The sequence below is a fragment of the Amblyomma americanum genome, chromosome 7 (genome assembly GCF_052857255.1).
Source record: "Amblyomma americanum isolate KBUSLIRL-KWMA chromosome 7, ASM5285725v1, whole genome shotgun sequence".
NCBI lineage: Eukaryota > Metazoa > Arthropoda > Arachnida > Ixodida > Ixodidae > Amblyomma > Amblyomma americanum.
The window spans coordinates 58885507-58912572 of record NC_135503.1 but is presented as its reverse complement, the minus strand read 5'-3'; the positions used below and the strand labels follow the sequence as shown (position 1 = coordinate 58912572).

At 44.5% G+C, this 27066-nt stretch overlaps 1 protein-coding gene across 2 annotated transcripts; it reads right to left on the bottom strand.

Moving 5' to 3' along the window:
- Window positions 1-1168: 1168 nt before the first annotated feature.
- On the bottom strand, window positions 1169-20910 carry LOC144099192 (uncharacterized). Of its 2 annotated transcripts, XM_077632335.1 has the most exons (9): window positions 20449-20910; window positions 18198-18293; window positions 12080-12445; window positions 9716-10109; window positions 8975-9224; window positions 6705-6868; window positions 5532-5850; window positions 3745-3959; window positions 1169-3102 (listed from the first exon to the last, which is right to left on the bottom strand). In XM_077632335.1, the coding sequence occupies exons 3-9, from the start codon at window positions 12178-12180 to the stop codon at window positions 2623-2625; spliced, it is 1923 nt and encodes a 640-aa protein (XP_077488461.1). In that variant the 5' UTR covers window positions 12181-12445; window positions 18198-18293; window positions 20449-20910; the 3' UTR covers window positions 1169-2622. The 2 variants fall into 2 exon arrangements, with proteins under 2 accessions (XP_077488461.1, XP_077488462.1); XM_077632336.1 differs by lacking the exon at window positions 9716-10109 and having other exon boundaries at window positions 20449-20864.
- Window positions 20911-27066: the final 6156 nt, after the last annotated feature.

The following is a 27066-nucleotide window of genomic DNA, read 5'->3' as shown; positions in this document are numbered from 1 at the left end:
CGTTAGTAGTTCACTCGTGGCGCAAGCGAAGTTGCTGGCGCAGCGCAACGCTTGACCACATTGTATTCATGACATGCGGAGCCAATGAAGAATGCGGCTAAATGCAGTAATACGGTTTTTCTTATAAAAACGAGTCATGAATCCCCGATCAACTTCAAAGTAAGCATCATCAAACTCGATTTGTCATGCGTCACTATTTCGTCAAAAATTACCCCAACCTACCAGTGCTGATTATTTCTAGTGGCAATCAGGTAAACGACTTCATTTTAGTGCGTTAGCGCTAAAGCTTTTATTCAGCCGCTTAACCGCCTGAGAGGTCCCTCTGTGAGCCCCGGGTTGTGGGCAACCTGCACTGGGCGTCCACATTCCACCAAGGTGAACCCCTAGGCGGCTAGGTTGCTCTTCTTGAGGAACATCTTCCAACCGATCATTAATCGAACTACCGCCTGCCACGGTGAGCAGCTTGCTCACAATCCGGTGGACACGTTGTGATGACGTTACAAGATTACATGACCTATGTGGCAGGTGGGCCACCTCGGTCATGTCACCTAGGTGGTCCACCTAAGATTGCTCGGGAAGAGCAACCCGGGTCGCACAAGCCCCACCGGTGGCAGTACCTGCCATCGCAGGGCAGTGGCGCATCACTGAACCTATTTGAACATCGCTGCACCATTGCGCCAGGAGCGGTATGTGGACTCACAGGGCGCCAAAAATGTAGAGAATGACTAATTTCGCATATATAGGCATTATCCCATTAACGCTATCGCATCATACACTTAGGTCGAGCTTAAATGTCCCCTCCAATTTTCTTGTCATACGTTAAAAGCGCTGTAAGCAAAAGAAGGTAGAGGTAAGGAATCTCGACGCATTTATATTGTACGTTAAGCGTTCGCAATGTCTACAGCCTTCGCCGGGTTCTCTTGTAGAAAATAATTAGATAAGGAAAACTAATCTCTACTGCTTTGGCGGCATGCGAAATAAGCTGAACCCACAGCATGGAATGGTGCAAAAAAGGTTAACTGCGATAATTGCAGTACACTGCAGTTTTTCTGAAATGGCTGCAATTTTGAGAACAACAATTTTCTCCGACTGAGATGCAGCACATACGTAAGTGTTTTAGATTTTACAAATAACAGCCTGAAAAATGAGCTGTAAAAACAAGAACTTTGCTGAGTAAGACACGTTGTTTATTGCATATTTCCTTTGTTTATGACAAATGTTCACATTGGACATTGGACTAGCAGCAACAAAATAAGGTCCGCAACAAACTCACGTAACATAGCATGAAACACAAAAATCTAAGCAGGAATGCCTACGCAAACTAGTCAGATAGAGCACTGTTGAAATCATCCGATCGTAATGCTTCATTTCATAAATGATGGCAAAGATTAAGTTAAAAAATTCCCGTTGTCATTGTTTTAAAAAGCAAACAGCAACATCTCGAACATATAAAGGCAATAGATGTCCAGACTCAGAAACGTAACCTAAACCTGGAAAGTAACCTGAGAAGCAACATATTTACAGACGGCTATCTTTATACGTTTGGGACAACGAACAACGGGGTTCATCTATTCATCCAAAGTAAGCACAGCATTGTGAGCGCAACCTGGCTTTTCAGACGGATCTCACATATACTGCTGCTGCTGCCAATGCTCTTTTGAAGAACGGGCCTGTTCATGATCGGACCTATAGGAACACCAGAGCCGTAACAAAGAGAGGGTGGAATAACAGCGCTATTTCAATTAAATTCTATTCATGATTTAATTCATATCGCCTCTCGCTACCCGCCGCTGCCACAAGCACTGGCCACTCCTGAGGCGAATAATCTTGAAATCATCCCAGCACGAAATCACCATTCCTAGATTCGGCAAATCCTGTAGCGGAAACAAAAGATAACGGCTTCTTTATCAGAAACAGGGACATAGTTTTGAACTCGAATAATTTGCTAATATCCAACCTACCCATTTTTCTTTCTGTCGAGATAGTATAACAGTTTTTCATTCAATTTTGGCGGAGGCTAGAGGTTCCCATATATTAAACCTCTTCCCATATATAACTCGTTCCCTGTAGGTTACAACTAAGAGTGCCTCAAATGACAGGAAGTCTTGCTTTTAACAGTCACTTGAATGCCGTTAGTCAGGATTCAGTGCTTACAAATAAGTATTTTTTGTAAGCTATCTTTGGTAAAGTACATCCAGTGATGACACTTTAGCTACTGGAGCGAACTGCTGGGACAACTGCCTCTACTTCATTCTTAAATTAAATCTTGGGCACTGGTGGCATGTGGCCTTTGCCTCTTCACGAATCCAGCGTAGTAAAAGCTGGGGGCGAGAACATAACCACACAAACGAAATCGATGACACTCTTTCAAACTGCAGACCTGTCTTTCAATTGTCCATCTGAAAGACATGGAAGACAGCATCGCTCCTGTTTTCGTTGGGATCATCTCTCTATTTCTTTTGATACTGAAGAAACAATGGAACTTCACACGTAGTGCACGCTTCCCAAAGCCCAAGTCACTATCAGTATCGCACTATTAACAAATATGGCCAAGTACCAGCGGAAGAACCTTTACAAAAGCAAGCCTCCGAACAGCACACGTATAGTTATCTCTGCGCGAAATTAATAACGATGAACTTCAGAGATGCTCTGGTGAGGTCCGAGCACTTGGGTCTTGTAATAAAAGCTGCCGGGTCCATGATTGTGGCTGAAACCAGGTCCAAAACTTCCCGAGCTCCAGGGTCCCAGCGCGCCACTCGCTAATGGCGGCAGCGCCTGGGTTGGAGGCCAGCCTGCACTAGCGTGTCCTGCCTGATGTTGATGCGCTCCACTCGGCACTGATGGCGCTGGCAGCAACGTGGCGGTACCTGGTGCACTAAAAGACACGTCTGTCGGACTCTGGGAAATATCGACGCCGGGCTCGTTGCTTTGTACACTAGCCCGAAAGCCGCCGGCATCGGCAACGTAGTTGACCGTGCGCACGGTACCACCGTCACCGCTGAATCCGTACTCGCCATTCTTCACGCCAGAGGGGCCACCTGTTTCGCGATGGAAAGCTCCTCCAGGACCACCGCTGTGGCCGAAGCTGTAACCACTTGCAGGCTGCGAAGTGAGGTTGTACGTTCTGTAGCACTTACACAATTATTCGTTACCATCTTTACTTCAGCATGAAGCAGAACTGTCCGCAACAAGATGCTTTCCTAACTATGCCTCTGATGTTTTAGCGCTGGTTACAGGGAGAGTAGATGGGCATTCACGAAGTTGCAGTTGGTAACCTGCCGAGAAATTGTAAACAATGGTGCCATTTGCAGCTTACGTGCGTGCTATACAACGTATGAATTGCATCACATGAAGGGACGTTAGCACATGTGTTGACTCGCGCAGCTGTAGCCACGAATTAATGCAGTATCTGCCTTCATGCTCTCGCATTACGACGTCGACATACACATTGGCGTTTAAATTCTTGACATACGCTACGAATAAGCAAAGTTTTTGCGGGGCAGTATAGGTATAGACCAGCTTTACTTACAGCGACCAACCATGCTTACAAACCAAAAAAGCAGCATTTTATATCAAAATGTAACAGGTATTATGTGAACAATAGTGTTTTTAGAGGATTAAAAACAAGGGCCAAAGCACAGCCTAAAATTGCTATTATACCCATATGCCTCCTCAGAAATCGGGCGTTTAATTAGCAGAGAACTAGCCAGTCATCACCTGGCGTCCTGAGCGAGGGTGACTTACACCTAGCGATGGAACAGTGAACGCGATGCCGCCAGGATGCGCTGGCCCGCTGAATGCCGGGCTCGCTGAGCCAGCGGGGAGGCCATGGATACCACCAAGCCCGACTGTTCCGGGAAACGGAGAGACTGCGGGTAGTCCAGGCACGGCAGGACCCAAAGAGGCTGCAGGGAGGACGACCTGTCCTTGAACTCCCGGGATATCGCCCGTTGCCGGAACTGCGGAGAGTAAATGCAAGGCACATATGACAGGATGGTTTGTACAAAATCATAAAATTTGCGTAACTGCGAATCGAGGGGACGGCCCAGATACTTTAAGACTATTGTCCATATAAGATTAGTAGTGACATTGTCAGCGGTCACTGGAGGCTGTGAGATAACGTGTGTCAACTACGTCCTTGACATTGTTTGACATGCTGCATGTTGAAAAAAGACGGCAGCGCTGGGTGGTGGTCGAAACTCAAAACAACTCAAAACAAAGCGGCGAATGCCCTTCAAAGGAGACCCTCCAGCCAATGGCGGCGACCGATTCTCATAATACCGTAGTTTATCCCCTTGAACCTATACTAGCGTGACATCAGGAGAGGGGGGGGGGGGTGTATAAAGGTGTTTAACCACGGGTTAATGGGATCAACTGCAGCATGATGGAAATCGGTCGACGGTGTTGGTTGGAGGGCCTGCTTTATTGATCATCTGTCGTTTTGTTCCTGAGTGTTATCCGACTGTATGAGTAATGCGCTCACGAATTTTATCCCGTCAAATCAATTAGCCAATAACTAGTTGCTAATATCGCAAGCGAGTGTACACCCGGTCAGTTCTTTGACAGTATCTCCTGGGAGTCGAATAAATAGCCGTACAGAGGACTGTGACGAAGCAAAGCTTTGTAACGGGAGGATACGCCCATGCACGCAAAGTTCATGCAGTTTTCAGCTTACCTTACCTTACCGCTCCGCTTAGTAACAGAGCTCTCCACGGCGTTTGTTTGACACTCGGGTGATACTGTTAAAATATTGGGTGGGGTTACGTCCTATATGACATATGACATGAATGAGATGGCAGCTCACAGATTTTGTTCAATCTCATATCTTGCATGCAGTATAAGTGTGTTCTTGAGAGATGGTGTGCCGGCCCTTCTATGGTAATATCTGACTATAAGAATGAATTCTGCATGCAAGCTTGCAAGAAAGCGTGGAAGAATGTTTAAATAAGATTCGTCGCTTTAATGTGTCCTGCATTATCCAATGTGGTTCCTAAACCAAGAAATCAACACTTTACTTCTTTCAGAATTAGTGCTGACTCTCCAAAGATGTCTCTTAACCTTCCGTGCAACGAAACGCGGCTGGAAATTCCGATCACGTCATACTTTAATTCACAATAGAAGAAAACAAACATTTACGTTGTTCTGTGTCCTCCTTGCCGTACGGTAGCATTATTAATTTCTATTCAGCAACAAAAACTACTGACCAAACGGAAAGAAAGTCTCTTACTTCTTCGTCCTGGCACAGCCGCTGTGACGTACGAAGTGTATTGTAAGCATTGTACGCTCTGACTTACAATGTAGAGTCACAGTCTTTTTGGTAAATTTTTTATAACAGAAAGACGACAGCAGTACAAACTAGATAAAGTATTCTTACAAAACTATAATGTGCCTCCCAGATTGATTGGTCACCGAGGGGCTACATTAGTTTAAAAGCATAGTTATGCCCTTCTGCGACTTAAGCGTGGTTTTCTTGAGTGACAGCAAATTTTGTGGGTGAAACAAAAGTGCAAGTATGTCACGTTGCTGTGTACCTTGAGGCTGACCAACGACAATGCCTGCTCCACCAGGAAGGCCAATAGATCCCACGACAGGTGCAATCCCGGCTGGCTCCGGACTCTTGTTGACTACCACGTCCGCTGGGTTCTGGGCGCCATCAATTCCTGGTTCGTTCGTGTCTACAGTGGCTCTGAAGCCTTCGTTTCCAGCGACGTAGTTGACCGTTCGAAATCTGCCATCACTGTCTTTGAAACCATAAGATCCCTCCTTGTTGCCCGCAGAATCTCCGGATTCTTTCTGCCATGGTCCTACTGCCTGGTCCCCTCCATAGGCAATGTTGTACGTACCAGATCCCTGCACCGGATGTTCAGGAAGGAAGCATGACGTCACGGCAATTAGTTTTTTTTTATCTTATAACTGTATCGACTTGATTAGGCCGAATCCTACCTGGTCTTTCTCATAAGCCAATTTGTTTTAACAATAATGTTAAAACAAATATTCTCTCATTGAAACATTGATCCTTCAATTCAGAGCAAAAGCATACATTCATATTCTTTTCGATTTCAGTTCTAGACCTTCGCGTAGTGCCCAAGGCATCAGAGTTGAGGTTTGAGGCTTTAAGACTTGGCACGATGCTTTTGTGACAGCTCCTGTGCTTTCTATAGGCCTTAAAAAAACCATTGTGAAAGATGAACTTCATGACACACCTTACGCATAGCTATCTCGGCGTAGTACGGGCACAAAAGCGTGTACTAGACGATTCTTCGAATTGTTTCACGCTTGCCAAATACATCAGAAGATGGGAGAATTGAAAAAGTAAAACTGTTGAGGACGCTGCCATTACAAATATCTTATCAAGCCTGAACTCTCTGAATGTTGAAAAAAATTATTGCAAATACTACAAAGGTTTGTCCTGTAGAAATCGCAGCGTGCCTTTCAGTGAGGAGCAGGTATTGACACTGAATCGCAAACTTCCGCTAAAACTTCGGAGCGTACCCCGATTGCATGTAGTAAACTTTGCGCTCACAAAACCTAAATATTTTTGTGCAGCCTCATCGCATAAGTTGAAATAAAAGCCTGCAATGGAACTTACAGTTTCGCTAAAAGTAGTCATGTTTCGGCTCGCTTCTTTTAGACATAATGAACCACAACATCAGTGCGAATATGCCACTTTAAGCTCGGTCGTCAGGTTAATTAGGTTTACTTACGTCCTGCTGACCGAAGCCTGTGTCAATGGGCCCCGTAGCGCCAAGTTCCAACGGAGCACCTCCACCGTCGCCAGCAAAAGGAATTGCCGGGGCTCCCGAGCCAGGTGGTGTCACGAGTGTGGCTCCCGCCGGAGCAGACCCAGGGAGGCCAGTGTACACCAAAGCTGCGGGTAAGCAACATTCTGGTCTTGTTCTAGGACGCAACTTCCCAATACGTCTCATAAATAAAATTTTACTGGAATTGCGAGAAGTTCAGAAAATCGCCGTGCACGCAAGGTTCTTGACCAAATGACCAAAACCTCAAATTTGCTTAGTGCACTCTCCAGGCTCCTAGCTTATTTCATTTATGTACTTGGATGCTGCCGTCGTCATCGCATGTACGTGCAGTGCTTTAACGTAATTAAGGGTTCTTCCTATTCTTGATTGACCATCTTCACAGCGAGATGGCTCAAACGTCAGTGCGGTTAAAAAGTACATACTCGAAGAGTTAAGCGATACGTACAGTTAACACCGAGGCCGCCGCAACCGCCTGTCCCCATTCTCGTGATCGCTCCTAAAATGAAACAGCCGCTGTCACATCATAGGTGGCAAGGTATATTGAAGTATGGTATGGTACGGTATGATATGGTATGATATGGTATGATATGGTATGGTATGGTTTGGTATGGTATGGTATGGTATGGTATGGTATGGTATGGTATGGTGTGGTGTGGTGTGGTGTGGGTACGGTGAGGTATGGTATGGTGTGGTGCAGTACTTTATGGTATGGTGCGGTGCGGTGTGGTATCGTTCAGTATGGTATAGCACGGTATGGTACGGAACGGTGCGGTAGGTTATGGTATGGCATGGCATGGCATAGTATGGTACGGTATGGTACGGTAAGGTACGGTATGGTGCTGTTCGGTATGGCATGGCATTGCATAGTATGGTACGGTACGGTACGGTAAGGTTCGGCATGGTGCGGTTCGGTATGGTATGGTACGGTATGATATGATACGGTACGGTACGGTATCGTATGGTATGGTATGGTACGGCCTCAGTGGAAGGCTTTGGATTTATTTCAGCTGTCTGGCGCTCTTCATTGCGATACTGAGCACATATTCTATTTGGCGAGTATTAATAGTTTACCCTGCTTTAAATATAAATAGGCAGTCTACTTTTTATCTATAATTACTTTAATCAGAGAAAATTTTCATCTGTTGTAAACATTATTCAGCTTTGTAGATGGGAACGTTCGAATGGGGATTGTGTACATTGAGCGCGATAATTAAAACGATGGCGACAGTTTACGGTGTTCTAGAGTTCATTTTTACATGCCTCCTCTCGTGTTCTTTTTGTCAAATTTTTAAAAATTTTTTTTCAAAGGGTGTCGTAAATTTATTAACAGGCGCATTCTCTTTGGTCGAGCTATTCTCTCATTTATAAGACACTTTCGGCTTCTCAAAGCACACCGCACGGCCAAATGCAGTTTTCAAAAATACATGGCTGTGCAAATACAGATTCAGAACGCCCCGTCACATGATGCTTTTATTAGCAATACCATTCTGTGTGCGCTAAGGGGCGCAATTACTCATTAACATACAGGTGACTGCAATCATAAGTTTACAAATGCAATGATTTTTTTGGTTTGGTTTAGTTTATGCGGGTTTAACGTCCTAAAGCGACTCAGGCTATGAGTTACGACGTAGTGAAGGGCTCCAGAAATTTCGACCACCTGGGGTTCTTTAACGTTCACTGATATCGCATAGTACACGGGTCTCTAGAATCGCGCCTCGATGGAAATTCGACCGCCGCTGAAGGCATCGAACTCATGTCTTTTGGGTCAGCAGCCGAGCGCCACAACCAGTGAGCCACCGTGGCGGCGCACATATGTAAATGAGTAATTGCTGTAATATAATATAATATATTATAGTATAATGAGTAACGCAAGGTTAAAAAAATAGGCCGCCGCGGCAGCGCATTGGTTATGGTGTTTGGCTGCTTCCCCCGAAAGACGCGGATTCAATACCGGGCGCGGCGCTAGGATTTCGAAGAAGACGAAATTATAGAGACCGGTGTACTGGGCGGTGTCAGTGCACATTAAAGAACACGTGGTAATCACAATTATCCGTATTCCTCCCCTACAGCGTTCCTCATGGCCTGAGTCGCTTTGGGGCGTTAAACCCCCTGTAGTATAAGATTACAAGCCTAATGTAATCATAAATTTCTCCGTAACAAATCTACTCCTGTACGACGATTGCCCTTGAATACATTGTACTAATGATTCGTACCTATTCCAGCTGGCTCTGGTGCTTTAGAGACGTCAATGTCCTCCGGATCCTGTGTGTCGTCCACGCCTGGTTCGTTAGACTGGACGGTAGCTCGGAAGCCTCCGTCGTCGGCTTCATACGTTACAGTGCGCGTCCGGCCATCAGGGTCCTTGAGCCCGTACACGCCTTTTTTATTGCCCGCAGCGTCACCCGACTCCTTCTGGAAAGGCCCTATGTCTTGACCATACTCAAAGTCGTACGCCCCCGAACCCTGCGAACGGCAAGAGAGAAGCATGAGTCCTGTGATATACAAAACATTTCTTCGCCTGAAAGGAAAGAAGACAGGACTACAGGCAGCAAATTGTAGCTGCACTACTTGTTTGGCTCGATAACGCCAACTGCGCAACGAACACTGGACGCCAGGAAAGCGTGTCGAGTCAGTGGCCAAGGTTATCCCAGTAAGTATGAAGTGCATGTGGAATCGTTAAAAGGAAGAACTTCTCATGGATCAATAAAATAGGTAAACTTAATAATGGTTAATGTCTTCTACAGCATAAAGTAAGCTCTGTGAAAAGTGTGTACACAATATTTCAATGTCAGCAGCTTACAGCGCCCTTGGTATGACCATAGAAGCAATTATAATCTTCAAAACTTCTATCGCCAGCCACAAATGTTATGCGCACTGCAGGAAGAAGGCCTGATGCAAATACCCCCTGAATCGCGCATGCGCGGGTTACGCGTTGCGAATGCACGAGCACTCACATCTTGGCTACCGTAGCCTGTTGAGACTTTTCCAGCACCGGAGCCAGTTGACCCTGCACTGCCAGGGTAGGGAGGCGGAAGCACGAGTCCATTGTTTCCGTCATCAGGACCTCCGGGAGGAGGCGGAGGAGGGGGGATGCGACGCGGGGCCAGCGGAGGGGTTTCCAGTGAAAACCACATCGGCGGGATTTTGGGAGGCGTCGACTCCCAATTCGTTGGACTGGACGCTAGCGCGAAAGCCTCGGGCATCGGCCTCGTAGTTGACAGTTCGACCGGGCAGACCGTAGACACCCCTCTTGTTTCCCAGTGCATCCCCGGCCTCTTGCTGGAAGGGGCCTCCGGTGCCGCTCGCGTCATATGAAAACCTGTACGGCTTGCCGCCGGGACCCTGCGACTACATAAGTGCAAGGAAGTCTGGCGGGAAGGGACCAATTTTTTGTGAATGCTTCGGCAATTAGTAATGAAAATCTGTTCATGTCGGGACGTCCGTTTCTGTGCCACGAATTTTTACTGCGATACCTATTAGCATTTTAGCCGCTGTGTGCGCAATGGTCTGAGAAGTGAACTCGTAGCTTTTTTTGAGAGTTTGCTAAGCCTTGCAGCAATTTTTTTGTTTAAAATTAACTTAGAGTTCATGTCGTATGGCACGCCTTCATTCCTTTACGCCGTATAGCAAGCGCAGTAACAACATTTCAGAAATCCGGGAGGTCGCTAGCATGTCCTCCGCCATTCTAATGCAGACAGATTTTGCTATCAAAAATAGAATGAATTCTGTATTTTGCTCAGTTTGTAGCGAAACGATCATATTCGAAAAAATAACTAATTTCACGATCCCAGGGGTATTTGTTTGACAGATCCTTTCATTTCGGTGTAACAATTTGGACCACTGTAGCACTTCATACGAAATTTTGTGCATGCCTGTATAAATTTAAGTTGCTGTTTCACCTTGGAAACCTAAAAAACTGGCCTTCATAAGGCTTAGAGATAAACTTTAGGCTAAAAGTTTGTTTTCAATAAAAATAGCGAGTCGTGCCAGAAAGGGTTCAGGGAACTTTCTCCAAGGCTAAAGTGATCGCCAAGCATCCCAGCCAAATTGACAATATGCCGTAAAGGAGAACACCCTCATACACCTGCTGGCGAGTTGGAAACTTGTCAGGTGTGCAGAGCAATTCCTGCTCTCCAAATTATATCGGGTATTGTTAGTTATTCCGGTAAGGCTATGTTTTTCAGGTGAGCCAGGAGTGGGATGATGGCATTTGTCGGGTGGCGGATAATACTATTGCTTTCGATTCCTCGCATTATAGGAAAGTAAATATTTCAAAGGTTGTTCACAACACGCATAAAAAATGGGAAACAGTATCACTTGCTTTCCTTTTGTTTTTCTTGTCAGTTATGTTTCATATTTTTTGGCATATGATATTAATGATTGCGTGTAACTATTTCTCCTGTTTCATGTTAACCGCTATGATTAGCATAGTTTTATCCAACCTACAATGCACTGTAACCCAGATGCACTGTAGTATGGCAGTGGTAACCCTAAAATCAACACATCAGGTGCACGATGCATTATTCAGAAGCCTAGCAGTTGGTTCTCAACAGAAAAATATGAAAAGGTCAAAACTCGAAATGAATACTTGAGCGATGTCACCCCATTTCTCTGTAAGGAACTATAAAACAAAGAACTATGTCTGTCTGACAGCAGGTTTAACTATCACATAAGATTAGCAACTCCCTAGATGGGACAGTGTACAAAACTACGAAGACACTAGCGCTGCCTACCAAATGAAATAATTTTATTACATCACTTGCAATATATGAAACAAGACTTCACCCACAGCATAGAAACCATAAAAGCCATGCAGCAAGATTTGGTTCATATCCTCAGCGACCTGGATATATAATCCATTTATTTTTCAAGATTACAGAAGCGATGCGGACGCAGTCCGTTCCTCTGCTATGTATTAGACATGCTTAAACCAATATGGCTCTTCTTGCTTCGGAAAAGCCGATGCGTATAGTCTTCACAATAGAAGAGATATAATCTCGACGGCTCAGGTTAAGCATAACCTTGATGCTTTGCTTTAAGGTTTTTTTTTTTTGCTGTCAGGGAAATCTTGTCGTACATATTGCGAGTTCTGTAACAAAATAATTACAGTTGATAATCGGCGCTGGCGTCAGTGCCTTCTGCTCTGCCCACCCAATGCGTCATGCGTCACGACCTGTTGGCCCATCTAGTTCATCTCTTAAGTTTCACTTAGCTATGACGCTTCATATCACAGCCATCACATTTCTTCTACATCCTCATAGCATTGGCATCCAGCCAACTCAAGTCATGGAACAAAGCGACCACATCGCGACCCTTACGTCTCCATGCCCCGGTGTGCCCTGAGGCGAACCTCCGCTCCAGGGTCCCTGATGTGGCGCTGATCCTGGTATCCCCACGTATCCTCCTGGGTGTTGTCCATGCACCTGTCCTGGAGGAGGTACGGGCCAATGGGTAATCCCAGCCCCAAGCCCGGGGTACTGGGGCAGGCCAGGTTCGTTAGACTGGACGTTTGCCTGGAAACCGTTTCCGTTGGCCGTGTACGTGACCAGCCTGACCCTTCCGTCCGCGTCCTTGAGGCCGTACGAGCCGACCACGTTGCCCGCCGCGTCTGCAGACTCCTTGCGCCACGAAGCACCGCCGCCACTGCCGTGGGCGTGGTTGTAGCCGAACGTGTAGCCGCCGGGCTTCAGTACCACAGGAATGAGTAAAAGAAACAAATAGTCACGAACCCAAAGCATAGCCCGTTGAGCATTAGAGCATGCTCGACATGTAGACGAGCATGTCGATCATCCATTCTTTACTGCAGCTTCTGAAAACCCTAATTAAGGAGAGCGATTGGCACCATGGAAAGTAAAGCAGCAGCCTTGGACCACCAGCGGAATATATTACGCCGATAGTGCTGGAAAGGGGGCGGTGCTGAGATAAATTGCGAAGTAATATAACCATCTGAACTGCATATATCTTTCCATCGTGTAGTCTTCGTCGACAGAAGCGTGCGGCAGCACCGAAGCGCTGGCGCTGGCCTTGGTCAGTAAAAGTGCATTTACATGAAAAGCTTTGTTCGCTGAAAACCGCAGGTGGCATTTGAGATTCCAGCACAGGCAGTTGGACTGAGTCCCGCCTTTCTTAGCTTATTGAAATAATTCTTGCGCGGAGGTCCGTTGAATAAGAAATGCGCTTCGTTACAGCTCATAGCACAGTGCACATACAGCTTGACTTAAGCATTCTGAGAAGAGCTAAAATGTTACACACAAAAATGGCCGCGTGCTGTGTGGCACCAGCGCACGTCAAAGAAACCCAGGAGGCCTAAATTATTTCGGAGCCCTCGATTAGTGGTAAGAGCTAGGAATAAGAGCCTTCGTTTTTTATTTTTTTAATTGGACGGACTTTTTTCAATGTTTATTTAAGAACACCGTTCTCGTTTTTTTTTTAGGCTGATGTTATTTTCGACGAATGAATCACTATTTCTTTTGCGGGGCGGGGGTCGTTGCGGGGGGGGGGGGGGGGGGCAGGGAGGGGCATGGGGGAGAAATATGTGGTGTTCATGTGCGGTGAAAAATAATTCAGTTCATCCTGGCCTTTTTGCCAGCGCTAGCCGTCGATTTGCCAGTAACTAATATACAAATAACCTTACTAAGTGGCCACAGCTTAATAAGACACTAAAGGCGGGGGGGGGGGGGGAAGGGGAGGAAGTGGAGGTCTTATTCGCGCAATACATTCAGTGTTTTTCCACTCAGAACTACTTGCCGAGGAAGAACGCATCCTCTCCCCCCCCCCCCCCCCCCCCCCCCTTAAATATGCAACTGTTTGACTTAAAGGGAACTATTAACGCCCTTTAAAAAAAAGTAAGGGTATTTCAATAATGGACCCGTAAGACAAAAAAAAAATAAGTGGAAAATTACACCTAAAAGCTGGAATGAATTGCCAATGTGTGGCTGTTGCGCTGGCTTGAGCGAATGGTGGGGCATCACGTGGCTTGCGTGTGCTCAGAACCGCCGCGTTAGCAATAATATGGCATTCTTTTGCGTGTGAGCGTTATGCACAATCCCTCCAGAGAATGTGAACAGATTAACCGAACTGCGCTTCAGAAGGTTGCGAGGAAGGGGAGCCTCGGGGCAAGCTAGAGGAGCGATGCCTCACAACTGCACCAGCTGCACCAAATCTACACCTCCCTCTCACCACGCCCATGGCTTCCGTACTGAATGTAACGCGCGCCTAGTAGTCAGCCAGCTATAGTGTGCATACCATTTCGGCCTTATCGGTTAAGCCGAATGTCAAAAATTGAATTCGGCGAATTTTGTGGTCGTTTTTTTTTCATTCTGAAGCGAAAAATCTAACCACAACTCATAGGCCGCGTTACGTATAGATCCTGTACATATAATCCCACAATTCACTTTTTCGTGTCGAAGGTGCATATATGCAGGAACTAAACTGTTATTGGGCACTCATATTCCCAGCGAATGGTTCATTACACAATTTGCGTCCTAAAAACCATTCTAGGTCGTCAGGATAGTTCAGAATACGAACGTGTCCAGTGTGCAGGCAACACAGAAAGGGTGCCAAGAATGTCTTTTTTCGGAGAGTTACATTTATTAGTTTGTCTGTATAGTAAGCTGTGCTGTATTAAATTTCATAACCAGGATGCTTTCTAGGATCTGACGAAGCTTGCTTCATCACATGTAACAGAAATCTGCGTTGTTCTGGGATGCGATCAGCTCGACGCGTGCTTCTAATGAAGCCTTCGACGAAGTACAAAGGGTGTGTCTCTGGGTGCCTTGGCTATGCTCCAAAGAAGTTCTGCGCGCGGGAAGTTGCCCTACACCTAAGCTCTGATGGTGCAGAATTCTTCGTTCTTGCCAGCAGCTGTTGTCTGAGCCGCAAAGAAACCAAAACCATGAATAAAAGCACACTAAGCGAACACAGACAACACCTTACAGACACGACGGAAAACGGTTGTTGCTCAATTCACGAACAGAAATTATCCGAGAATTACGCCTATAGCCTCGCGGATACGATTTGAATGCTTCCAAGAATAGCCTTTAGTACGATGTGTAAAAAACAGCTATTAAATCAGTCCAGTCTTGGGGTTTTAAAGAGGATCCGCCCAAAGTAAGTGCTCATAAGCTGTGCTAACCTTTGGAGGTGCAGTTAGCTTAGCCCTCGCCAAAAATGCCGTCTAAATGGCTATTAATATGAATAAATGGATATCTAAATGGATATGGCGCTCAGCTGCTGACTCGATTCCGGCCGCGGCGGCCGAATTTCGATGTAGGCGTAATTGTAGAGGCCCTGTAACATTCGCGGTGCTGGTCGCACTCTCCGTTGTAATCTACAGATAAGATTGCCCGCTTGCCACGATATATCCATTTCTTTTTCCACTCCCTGATTGGCTGCTTAGCGCTCAAAAAGCGCGTCGCCGAATGAATTAACGTCATTGTCTTCCTGGCGCTGCGTGGGTCGTCTGTTCTTTGGGCCGGTCATCCTGCCGCCCTCGGCGTCTAGCCGTCGAATACGTAACAGCCCGTGTACTGTGCGATGTCAGAGCACGTTAAAGAATCCCAGGTGGCCGAAATTTCCGGAGCCCTCCACTACGACGTCTCTCGTAGCCTGAGACGCTTTGGGACGATAAACCCCTATAAACGTTAACCATCTTCAAATGGGGTCAAAAATGTCGTTAGGTATTGCGGTACAGACATTCTTTTGTGCGCGATAGTGCCGTATCTTTGTCGAAACGCCTGTTTCCTTTATAAGGCTGCAAATTCTAAGTGCTGCTTTAGAAAACAATCTGTGAAAGAAGCGTGCTTATGTTTTAAGGCTTGGTTCTTGTTCTGCGCGAGTATGCTGAGAGCCTTGCTCTTTAAAAGCATCAGAAGCAGGTGTTGCACAGCCTACAGTAGAAACTAACAGCCTTTGATGCCCATAGCTTTACGTTCTTGTTCAAGCAACTGAAAATCTCGATATAATTTTGAGTACATAAAGAAAGCATAAATATCGTGTCAGAAAAGCAATCAGCTTTGTTTGGAACTGCATAGTGAGGATTCTCTTCTGGAGAGTGTCTTTCTTCTCCTTATTCTCCCGTTCACCGCCATTGCACGGCTACGTCGGTGCAGTATTGAGCGTCTTTGTTCTCTTCTACGTTGACTGAATAAGGTACTTGCGGTTGCACAATGACCTGCTAAAAGTATAACAATCACTTGTTGCACACGTTTACCGTTAACATGCAACGACTCGTGAACCGCCAACATTCAGCGCCTCTTTTTAACAAAAAGAAGTGAGAGCAGCCCCCCTTCTTTTATGCTGTGAAGTTCAATGACCTTTGTCTTACAACAGATGACGACTAATTTTCTCAAAAGTTGTAGTCGTATACGGAAAATAAAATTATATATTATAGCTCTTTCTTTTGAACAGAGCAGCGCTGGGTGTTAAAAGGTTAACTCAAGTTTTGAGCATGCACAGTGAAGCGCCGCTGATAGGCTGATGGTTCATCATCATCATCAGCCTTACTACACCCACTGCAGCGCAAAGACCTCTACCATGTGTCTCCAATTAACCCTGCCCTTTGCCAGCTGCATCCACCCTTTGCCTGCAAACTTATCGCAGCGCAAAGCAGCAACCAGACAAGTTTCCTTGTCGCTGTGACATTTACCCAGCTCCTGCATTCCGTCCTTTTTTTTTCTTGCTTGCATCAGCAAGCTTCTGCTGTATTCTGTTCCCGCCAAAAACTGCCTGAGTAATTTGAAGCGAACTTAGGATTAAAACTTCTCAGGATGTTCTTCAGTTTTCACAGGACGCCATTTGTCGGTAACATTATTAATTAGCCATTTTTCGCACTTTAACTCGAGTGTACATAATTATGTAGCAGTACTGTTTGACTGGCGAGCATTAATTCTGAGGTTCTCAATCATTTGTTAAAGCGCTCTCTTTTAGCTTTAAAGGCGGAGAGGGATGCAAAACAGGATAAAGAAATAAGGGGGTGGCACTATGAAGTGGAGAGGTAACGCACCGCGTAGTATAGAATCTAGCTATACATAGGCATTAGAAAATAACTGCTGAATGCCTTCAGAGCCGCACTTGTTTGAAAACAGTCCCTTTCAGACATGGAAACAAATGGTGGTAACGCAGCTTATGAACACGAACTGTTAGATGAGTTTGTCTGACATAACAGTTGGTCTGACATAACAGTTGGTCTGACATAACAGGACAACGAAGAGTGTGGGATTTAATTTAATAACAGAAATACATCCACTTAAATTATTATACTTGGATACCCGCCAAATATTACGCCATGAGATCACTTATTCAGCCGAAAGCGGTAGATATAGTCTCCAGGTACATTCTTGGTTGGACGATTGCGATATTTCGTGTTTATTTTTTACATGCAAGAGCGCGAATATGCGCTGTCAGCCACAACGCCTCATTGTACAGGCCTCCCCAAAAGCATACAGAGCTGTCTGAAGCTCTACGGTTACCAAGTCGTGAATAATCTGGGTGTCTGGGCTAGCACTCCACGTCATGGACAACTACTTAGTATGCACAACACATGCGTATTTTTTGTGGTAATCAGGCGTTATAAAAATCGGCATTTCCTCCGCACATTCTCGCATCTTGTGAGTGTAAGGAGTACTTTTAAACTACATTTACTCCATGTAAATAAAGTCCTCAAGCTTGCGGAAGAAAACACGTGTTTTATGGCGACTAATAAGCTGCTAGCAATGGCACTTAACAACATGCGTCTTTTTCGCTATCTGTCGCCTTAAATATTAAGATAAATTCACCCCATTCATGGACTCGGCATTATTTATGACACCGGTATTCTATGATGTGTCGCAACACACAAGTTCTCGACGTCACAGATGTCACAACAGAAAATATCCAGTATTGTAGCGGCAATGTTTTATGCAGCACGGAGCAGTTTGTTGAAGGAAAATAAATAGCGCTTCCGCTCAAGACAACGTTTTACCAATTCTTTTTTTTTTGCCGGTGCCAACGTATTAAGATTTTGTTCTCGTCAAGTATCGTATCTTCTATCGTATTTTTCGGATCAGAATAGATCAATACCATTCCCATGCCCTGAAGAGTGCATGCCTGTTTTGGTTATGGGTGCGTGTGATTTATTTTCTTGCTACCACTTCACACATCATAACTGTCACAACTACCTTTCAAACAAATGGCCATGCAAAACTGTTTACCTACATCAAACAATGCTTCCCTGTGTATGCGCTCCGCCCCCCCCCCCCCAAAAAAAAAAACAGAACTATATACCACTGAAAAAGACCAGGAAGGCGCTTATGCATTATTTCTAGGTCCTGGCTGCAATATTCAGCACCAATCGCTTTAAGCAGGAAGTTGGAAAACAATATGTTATGCCATAATGCGTGAAAAATAGCAGCCTTACTTTCTATGTGTGGCATCAATCAATTCAATAAATAAACTTACCCCTTGATACTGGAACTGTTGGGCCCCACCTGGGCTATGCGCTGCGTGCGTGAAGGCTGCTGTCGCGGCTCCAGCTGCCCACAGGACCAGTAATAGCTGCACACAATATACAGGCCTTCACAGCATGTGCTCGAGGAAATACGAATGCCACAATGTTTATGGATACGTACGCGCAAAAGCGATAATTCTCTAAGAGGGCACTTAGTGCCGTAATGCCGCGGAAGCCCGAATCATCTGCGTGATTATGCTTCAGCTTTATGTGGGCATGTGTAGACTTTACATAGCCATGACCGGCTTTCTACGCAGCATAAAGAGCTGTTGAACTTAATCTTTCTTTCGCCATTTGCTTCTGTTGTGACTGTCCGCTTCTCTGGGGTAAGTTTCTGTCTTCTGTGCATTGACCTTTTGATCCCAAACCGTTTTCTGTCTAAATATTTTTCTTTACGCCTCCCTAGTCTACTTTGAGTGTTTGTATTTCTCCTTCTACTTGATACTCAGTTGCAGCAGGTAGCACACAAAACTCAGAATTACATGTAGATATTTGCATTTTGATAAACAACTTTCTTGGTCTCTGTATCTCTAGTAATCTAGTATTCGAAACCAAGGTATTTCCATTTCGAGTTGCAGGCTGTACACTTTAAGGGGCACTTTCTTCGCGTATTGTCTCAGCAGTCTTGTTCTTCAGAAGTACCTTTTATCAGTAAAGTATGAATTATCAAGATAAATGTAAATAAAGCAACGTTTACTTTAAAAGATCACTTATTAACAAAGAAAATATTCGAAAATGAAATGTGTACGTCAAGCTTCGAAAAGAAGCCTAACAAAACCGCCTTATCTGCAACATCTTTCGAACAAAGAATTCCTTTCCTCAGACGCATTCGCTCTTGTTGCTGTGCATAAAGTTGTCTCGGGTACACCAAAGAAATTCCCGTGCCTGTAACCTAGAATGTTTTAGCACGCTATTGCTCGTGAAATGGCTACGCAGAGGGAGACAGGCTCGCTAGACTGATTCACTTCATGTACTATTAAATAATATTTTGCATTTATCGACATTTTCAGCTACATATCACAAGTCACAGTCACCATAAATTTCTGGAAAAGCCAAATATTATCATATTAGGCTTTATCATTCTATACTTTTTCTATCATTTTTTTTTTTGCGACACCAGCTTGTGTTTTTACTGTGCTAACACTTAATGTTTGAAAGACAACTTTACAAAAATCTCAGAAAAAAAAACGCTTACAAAAACGCGCTTAATTATCATTTACTTCCTAATTGTCTTACACAAAACAATAAAAATTCGACCTTTTCTTGCAACGCAACACCTTTACAAAGAAAATAGGTTTTATTTTTATTTCAACACCTCTTCTTTCATCGCAAATTCAAAATACGTGCTCTCCTGTTTAGACGGTGACTGAGGATTACGAGGCGCCTTAATTTTGCGGGTTATTTTAATTCTGTATTGTCTGCCTTTAAAAGAACTCAATGGGCCTCGCAAATAAAAAAATAAAGTGTCCTTCGATCTCATTTGAAAGCAATCTTATGCCCGATAGCAGTTGGTAATAATTGATTAAGCCCCATTTCCCTTTTGTTAAAGTGAGGACAGTGCGCTTTCGCGTGCTTCTTTGTACGAACACCGCAACGCCTTACGACTGCACTCGCAATCATTCTTAGCCTATGTGCTTAGAAAATTCAGTAGCTGTTTCGATGATCTGGTCTTCTACTTTGTGAGAGCACACCCTTATTCCTTTATGTAGTAAAATATCCGAGCATCAGGTTCAAAACTAGGGTGTCCCTTTTCTGCACATTTGTCATAAATAAACGTGAGAACGGATGTGGTATTCTTTTTGTCACTACACTCATAAAGCGTCTGTAAAGGAAGGAAAAATTACTAGGGGAGGCACAATATAATACCAAGATCGAACATCTCCAAGCAGCGCAGGTTATCGGCACATTATTGGAAATGGATTTTTTCACTATGATCTTTTGTAGGACCAGCCTTTTCCCATACATCTCCAATGTTGGGCCGGTTACGTGCGCTGCTTAGGTTGATTGAGAAGCTTATCAAAGGAAGGCCGGTCTATACCGTACCAGCTTATGCACTTTCACGAAGACCACTACGTGTCTTAATAATGAGACACTGTCCCTTGAGGTTTACTTCGCTGATAGCTTGTTTCGCAGTAAACAACGATAGTTAAAGCACCATTTTGTGGGCATAAAGGAAGTAGCAAAGAAAAAAAAACGACTTGCCTGCATGGTTATCCACTCAAGCCAAAAACGCCACCTTTTGGATCCCGGGCTTGACTCGCGAGAACCACTCGGATGATCAGCAGCAACTTCTCCCACGGGATGTTTCCTTCGCTCCGAACCTTTTTATAGTGACGCGCTCAAATGTCGCGTTGGTAGCACCACAAAGCTCACCCCGCGAAGGCCGGGATTATCGGGACATCACGCAAAGGCGAGTGGCAGCTGCTGTTGCCATCGATAACCGAACCTCTGTGCGCGCGTGGCCGGACAGGCGCTGATATTCATTAGGCGAGATGCTCGTTATAAAATACCAAAAGCACACGCCCTGCGAGCTTGCGTGCGTGAATCGCTGGGACGAACGATGCTGGCGCGGTTGCCAAAAGGAAGACACGCCTGGCCACACGGCCCAAGAGTGAATCTCGTCTTCGAAATTCAGCCCTCTCCCCAACGCACACGGTGATGAGCGCTGGCAGACAAGCCGCTGTATGCTTGCCTGCATTTCTCTACGGGACGTCTTTCCTTAATTGGCCTCTCCCCTTCTGTTTTTCTCTATCGCTCTTGAGAGGAGAGAGAAGAAAGAACTTTTCCTTTCGTTCGCCACATAACGGCCGGGCTTAGTCACCGTACGGTCGCTTCGCAGACACGCGACTATTCAAGTCCTTCGCCGCTTGGAATAAACTTCCGCTGCGATGCTTTCATCTGGTCTTTCCCACAGGTTGCCGGTAAACACTTCTGGGAGTTCATTGCGACATTGTTATCGAGTACGTTTGTGTGTGTGTGTGGGGGGGGGGGGGGGGTGCATGCGTGCTCGTGTGTGCGTGCACGTGCGTGTGCGTGCCTGCGAGCGTGTTATCGAATGTGTATGAGAGGAAGGCGGGAATTGCTTGAATTGACGGTGTTTGGATTGCTTGCGAAGAGATAAGTAGACTCCAGCCTTGCTGCTTGCAAAAAAAAATATCATGTGGTTATTATACTACTCTTGGACCGCGTGATGGAACTGGTAAAGAAATAAGTCTTTTAAAATGAACACCGCCGCATACAAACAGTATGTGCTTTGGAGGGAGTTCAATCTTATATAACCACCCGAAAGTCTTCCGGTTACGGCTGTCTCACGAGCTCATGCACTCGCAATAGATTGGTCAAAGCATCGTGAACTAGCACTGAACTGGAGGAACTATGGCACTTGTCCCGCGGCGCAGCTCGCTTAAATTCAGCATTGCTGAGGATTTTTTTTTCACTGCTCACAATCCAGGAACGACATTACATAAATGAGTGAATTTTCGTGGCCATTTTATCTCCACTGAAAATCACAATAATCTCCATCACTACTTATTGCCAGGGTGAACATTAATGACGGCTATTCGTGCGGATGACATTCAAGGAGTCACAAGGCCCTTTAAAGTGCAGCCACTCATAAGAATTCATTTCATCAGTTAGTTATAAACTATTGTGAGGGGAAGCTAAGTTGCATCGTGCATCATCAACTGCAGTCGAGGTCGCCTTACATCCGTTTCGACGTACACAAAGAAGACCATGAAAAACTGGTGGGATGCGTACTTGGAAAAAAACGTGTGCATCTTATTTCCACGGTGGTAGTCGAACAATGGACGCGATTCCATGTCTACAGACAATGAGAATGGTGATCGGCGTCTTGTTTTCTTTTTGTTCTATTACAACGTCTCGGGGAGTACACGCTTAAGCTATTCGTTGTTACTCCACATATGCTTTGCTAAACATAACATGTCTTCAATTTATAAAATGTCTTCAATTTATAATGTATTCAATAAAAGCTCATCTGTTGATTGAAAAGAAGTGCTCTTTTCACCACTGTTCTGTCGTCTCAAGCTTATTCGGTTACCTTGTTTCTAGCGAAGTGACGTGCCCGATAGCTCCCCTCAAGATTTCAGATTCTGTAGCACATGTTTTTCTCAATAAGCTTTTTACGAACACTCCGCCCTTTCCTTTGAAACGGCGGCGCAAAGTGTTCCGGACGTCGTCTTTAAAGCTCAATAGATTTGTTTAGGTGCCTTCATTTTATTTCCTGAGTTTTATGCCTGTTAAGATTGATTTGTTTTAGCGAGAAAGACTTCTTTGATCTAGCGTTTGCTTTCACACGTGATCGGTTACACACGTGATCGGCCATTGTTTCGGCCTTGCTTTCACACATGATCGGCCATTGTTCTAAAAAATTTTGTAACACAGTTTGCGCCTGCATTCATTAGAGCAGCTCGTTCGTGAACGTTATTTCGTGTTGTTTGCCTAGAAAACGACGTGGAATGCTGGTTAAGCAAAGAGCTCAAGAGATTGTGATCAAAACAAAAAGGCATATAGGTGTAACTCCATTAATGCAAGACAGCATCGAAATCGACGTGACTTATGTACAGACAACAAAGAGCCAACCTCAGCTTTATTTCCTTGCACAGATCATTGTAGAACAAAGTGAAATCAAATTAACCTTGGTACATGCTGAGAGGTTTTTTTTTTTTTTTGTGGGGTTGAAAATCTAATGCCCAATATAGCAGCGCACTCTAATACAACTGCAACTTCCGAAAAAAATGACTGTCGATTCCAGTAATTATGCCAAATGAAAAGTAGGTGCGCTGGCACTGTGAGGTTATTGATTAGCATCGTTTATCGTGGTTGTTAGTTATTCATGATATTGCTATGTGAATAAAGTGGTATATCAACGGTATTCTGTCTGTTGCGTGTGTCTGCATGGCATTGATGATGCATAATAGATGCATGACAAAATGCCTATTACAGTCGTTCTATGCATGCAAATCAATCATGGCTCTCGCTCTGCAGAAAGTCAGGCGTTGTCGTCGTCGGCGCGGGCGTGGACACGGTCACGTGACCACTCAGGTCACGTGACCGTGTGACATACTCACAACCTGCCTACCATGGCAGGTGGCAAACTCCTGTTAACTGAGTCATAACCATACTCGCAGGTGTAACCAGGTCCAAATTACAGGCTAGAGGACCAGCCTTTTTCGAGTGTTGATAAAGGCTGGTCCTCCAGCTGAAACGTCGTGAATTTAATCGTGTTATGTTTTGCAATTTGTGATGATTAATCTTATATTGATCAACCAGCTGCCAAGAAAACGCTTTTGGTGTATATATATATATATATATATATATATATATATATATATATATATATATATATATATATATATATATATATATATATATATATATATCTTGATGCCATAGGTAGCATAAGAGGGCTCTCGCAGAGTTTCCGCCCTCGGACGTTCTACGTCACACTCGCGGTATTACAGGACGTGCTACGTCCATACGTCCACCGCTATGGACGAGGGTGGCGCTGATGAACACTCGGTGACTGTTGGCTTCCTTAATGTTTGTCAAACGAGCCCCTCATTTCATTTGCCTTCTTTGCTGATATATATATATATATATATATATATATATATATATATATATATATATATATATATATATATATATATATATATATATATATATATATATATATATATATATAGCTCGGAGGCTGCCCACCGTAGTAGGTGGACCATCTGCCAGAAGGAACAGAAAGGCAAAGAGCTTTTTCATGAAAGAAAAAGTGCACTGTGCTTCAGGGCTCTAACGGTCAGCGGGGCCAGAAACCTCGTCAGGCAAACGCGGCTTTTCCTTCTGTCACACGCAGTAAATTGTCATTTCCTGCAACTAAAAATCACAGCATGACTACAAGTATGTGACGCAAATGTTTAAGCGTTAGCTGTGCTGTGACCGCAAGGGAAGCAAGGGAAATGGGGGAAGCTTGTACCCATCCTTCTCCGGCGGTGGATTGGGATCTAGCCATAACAATACGATTCTTCTCGCGGCAAACCTCGAAGAGGCGCTGTGAAGAAACGTTTCCATACCAGCCTAGCACTTGCGCTACAATTTATTGAAAAAGTGAAAAACGCACCGGTAAAATAACTTTATGTGTGCGCAGGCGAGAGCATTGCGGCATAGCTGCTGGTTTAGAGGCAGAATCTACGTTTTCTACCTAGCACTAGCCAAGCCAAATAAGAAGCTTTGTCTTCCTGACATTCCCGCGGTGCATGAAGTGCATTTTAAAAAACTGACATAGATTTTTTTTAGAAGTGTGCCGTGAGGCATAAGTTGATAAAGGGGGAAGAAATGCTGGAGATAGAAAGTTAAAAGAAGGATTTAAGACCTGTGGGGCCAACTGTCCCTCTAGGTAATACTGAGAAACACTATAGCTGTAGAAGAAATTTGGACCGATAATATGGGCCTCCTGCGACATAAGTGGCAGATAGAGTGTTATACAACATTTGTCCGTAAAGTTCCGAGTCTGAGTCTATAAAAAAATGCGTTTAACATTGAAATCATCTGTAAGCACCCTTTCACTGTCTGTTTAAAAAAAGTGGTAGGATTGTAACGTACTTAAACCGAGCAGCCTGATTGGCTCATAGTATTGTTTTGCTGGGTCATCGGCACGTCTGGCGACAAAGTTATTTCGATAGTAGTAAGTATCTACGACGACCACGACGTGCAATGCACAACGCTAGAGAGTGTTGCAGTTTAATACGGGATGTGATGGGCTGCGCCGCTACCGTATTGCTCTCGTGCAGTGGCCAGTGAAGCTGATCTGCTCGCGCCACCGGTGATTCTAACTCAGTCGCAGCAGTTTTTATTTTCTTTATTTATTCAAGGTCAGGCTTAGGCGATGAAACGGCTTTTGCAGCTTTGGTCATGAAGTAGAGCCTTCGCTCTAGAAAAAACTTATAGCAGGTCAGTACTACAAATGATACATGACGCAATATTCCAGGCGTTTATCGTAAGCCTGACGCCATAGTTCCGAACTTCAGAGTCCTTCTAGAGGAAGCTCCTTTCCGTATATGCAGTTGAGTGTGACTGGCAGTGTCAGCTCTGGTGACTAGGGACTTGCCGTCTTGTGTTCTGGTCGTCACTAAGGACGGCTGATTAGATTAGCAATAGACGTCAAACTACCGTTGCAGTGAGCGGCTCATCTGTATAGGTATTTAAAAAAAACACCTTGCATACAGTGGTGCTACTAAGTATGCGACAACAAGAAATAAACAGTGTCCACAGGTGCGTGTGTTCGAGCGCGCTGGCTTCAATTTGTCCCGTGATGCTTCTGAAACTTTCTCAATAGCCTCGCAGCTAAGTGACTTGATGTTGTCGACGTGGTTGCTTTGTGGATGTTCATCCACGATTTTGGTTTAGGAAGGATGCATTCAGCTGTAAATATTTCCTTGTAGTGAAGAATTTATGAAAGCCTTCGGTGACTTAGCTAGGATTACCCTCAATTTTTATGTTCTAAACCGGAGGCGCCATTTGGAATTAATTGACACAGTTTAGCAGAAATTGTTATACTTTCGAATCAGACATCAAATCATTGGACCCAAGTTCAAAAATCAGAGAAGGCCAATACGATGAGGCTAACAGGGATAGAGCATAACCGCCTCGCGGTGCCGCTACTGAATCCCAGGAGAGAAACGGCATGGGATGGTATGGTATGGTATGGTATGGTATGGTATGGTATGGTATGGTATGGTATGGTATGGTATGGTATGGTATGGTATGGTAAGTGGGGACTAATGTACCAAAGCGGTACATGGACTATGAGAGGCGCCGCAATATGGAGGGCTTTAGATTTATTTACACGCTCTTTGTTTCTTTCGCATGCGCTGATATCGCCAAGCACATATTACCAGAAATTCTGGACCTGCGTACTTTTTCAGTGCGAAGTTGTTTATGAAGTTTTTTATTAGTGTTTCTAGCTTTTTTCGCTTGCATATTAAATATTCCTTAACGTATACTCAGTCTCCTGCCTTTCAACTTTTGAGGATACATTGTAGGTCTAAATTGCATGGTTTGCTCCAACATTATTTCGTGGTGCGTGTAATATAATCTACAGCATGTCTTCCACTAAACGGCGTGTAAGTACGCGGGAAAATATCCCCCTGGCTGTTAGCCGGATCTAATTCATTGTCAGCTTCTCGCATTCTACAAGCGTCCCTAATCACTGCTTCGATATTTGTGTAAATACAAGGCTTCATTACCACACTAGCAGCTCAAGTCTGTTTTTCTTCAATCTTCGTAAATAAAAATGCCAAGCTTGCATGGTCTCCAAGTACTTAGGATGTGTAGTGGTTTGTCGGAAATTTTTGTGAGATGGCTTTTGCGTGTTCATTTCTTTGAAAATGTAACTGTTCTTTCTTTCGCTGTGCCATGGTTTCTTTACATTCTGACCCATCATGTTATATAGATGTTTCATGGTACTTCAGGCTTAAATTCCTAAATGCATTATTTCTCCGTACTGCCTGTCCTGCTTCGATAATTAGTCTGTCAAACTGCTTCCTTTATATTCACAGTGTCTTTTAAGATATGATAAGGTTAAAACAGTCTGTTTTGTTTGTTGCACAAATGAAATATTTTTTGCCGTGAGCATTTCTTGTTTAGCTGTCAGTTGGAATCCACAGTGCTGGCATTTCACATGTAAGCTTTCGCTTCATCACCCTGATAAATTGTAAGGGTTTATTGAGCGCAAAAACTTTGGTTTTGAAATTGCTAAAGCATTAGAGCGAGTACACCTTTTTAGATTCCGCATCGTGTATTGATATT

Excerpts from the sequence above, each read along its gene's own strand:
- LOC144099192 (XM_077632335.1), bottom strand. The coding sequence starts at position 12,180 with ATGGACAACACCCAGGAGGATACGTGGGGATACCAGGATCAGCGCCAC. Across the intron at positions 9,225-9,715 it reads CAGGCTACGGTAGCCAAGAT|GGTTCGGGGGCGTACGACTT; the intron begins GTGAGTGCTCGT and ends TGCCGTTCGCAG. Across the intron at positions 6,869-8,974 it reads ACCAGAGCCAGCTGGAATAG|CTTTGGTGTACACTGGCCTC; the intron begins GTACGAATCATT and ends GCTTACCCGCAG.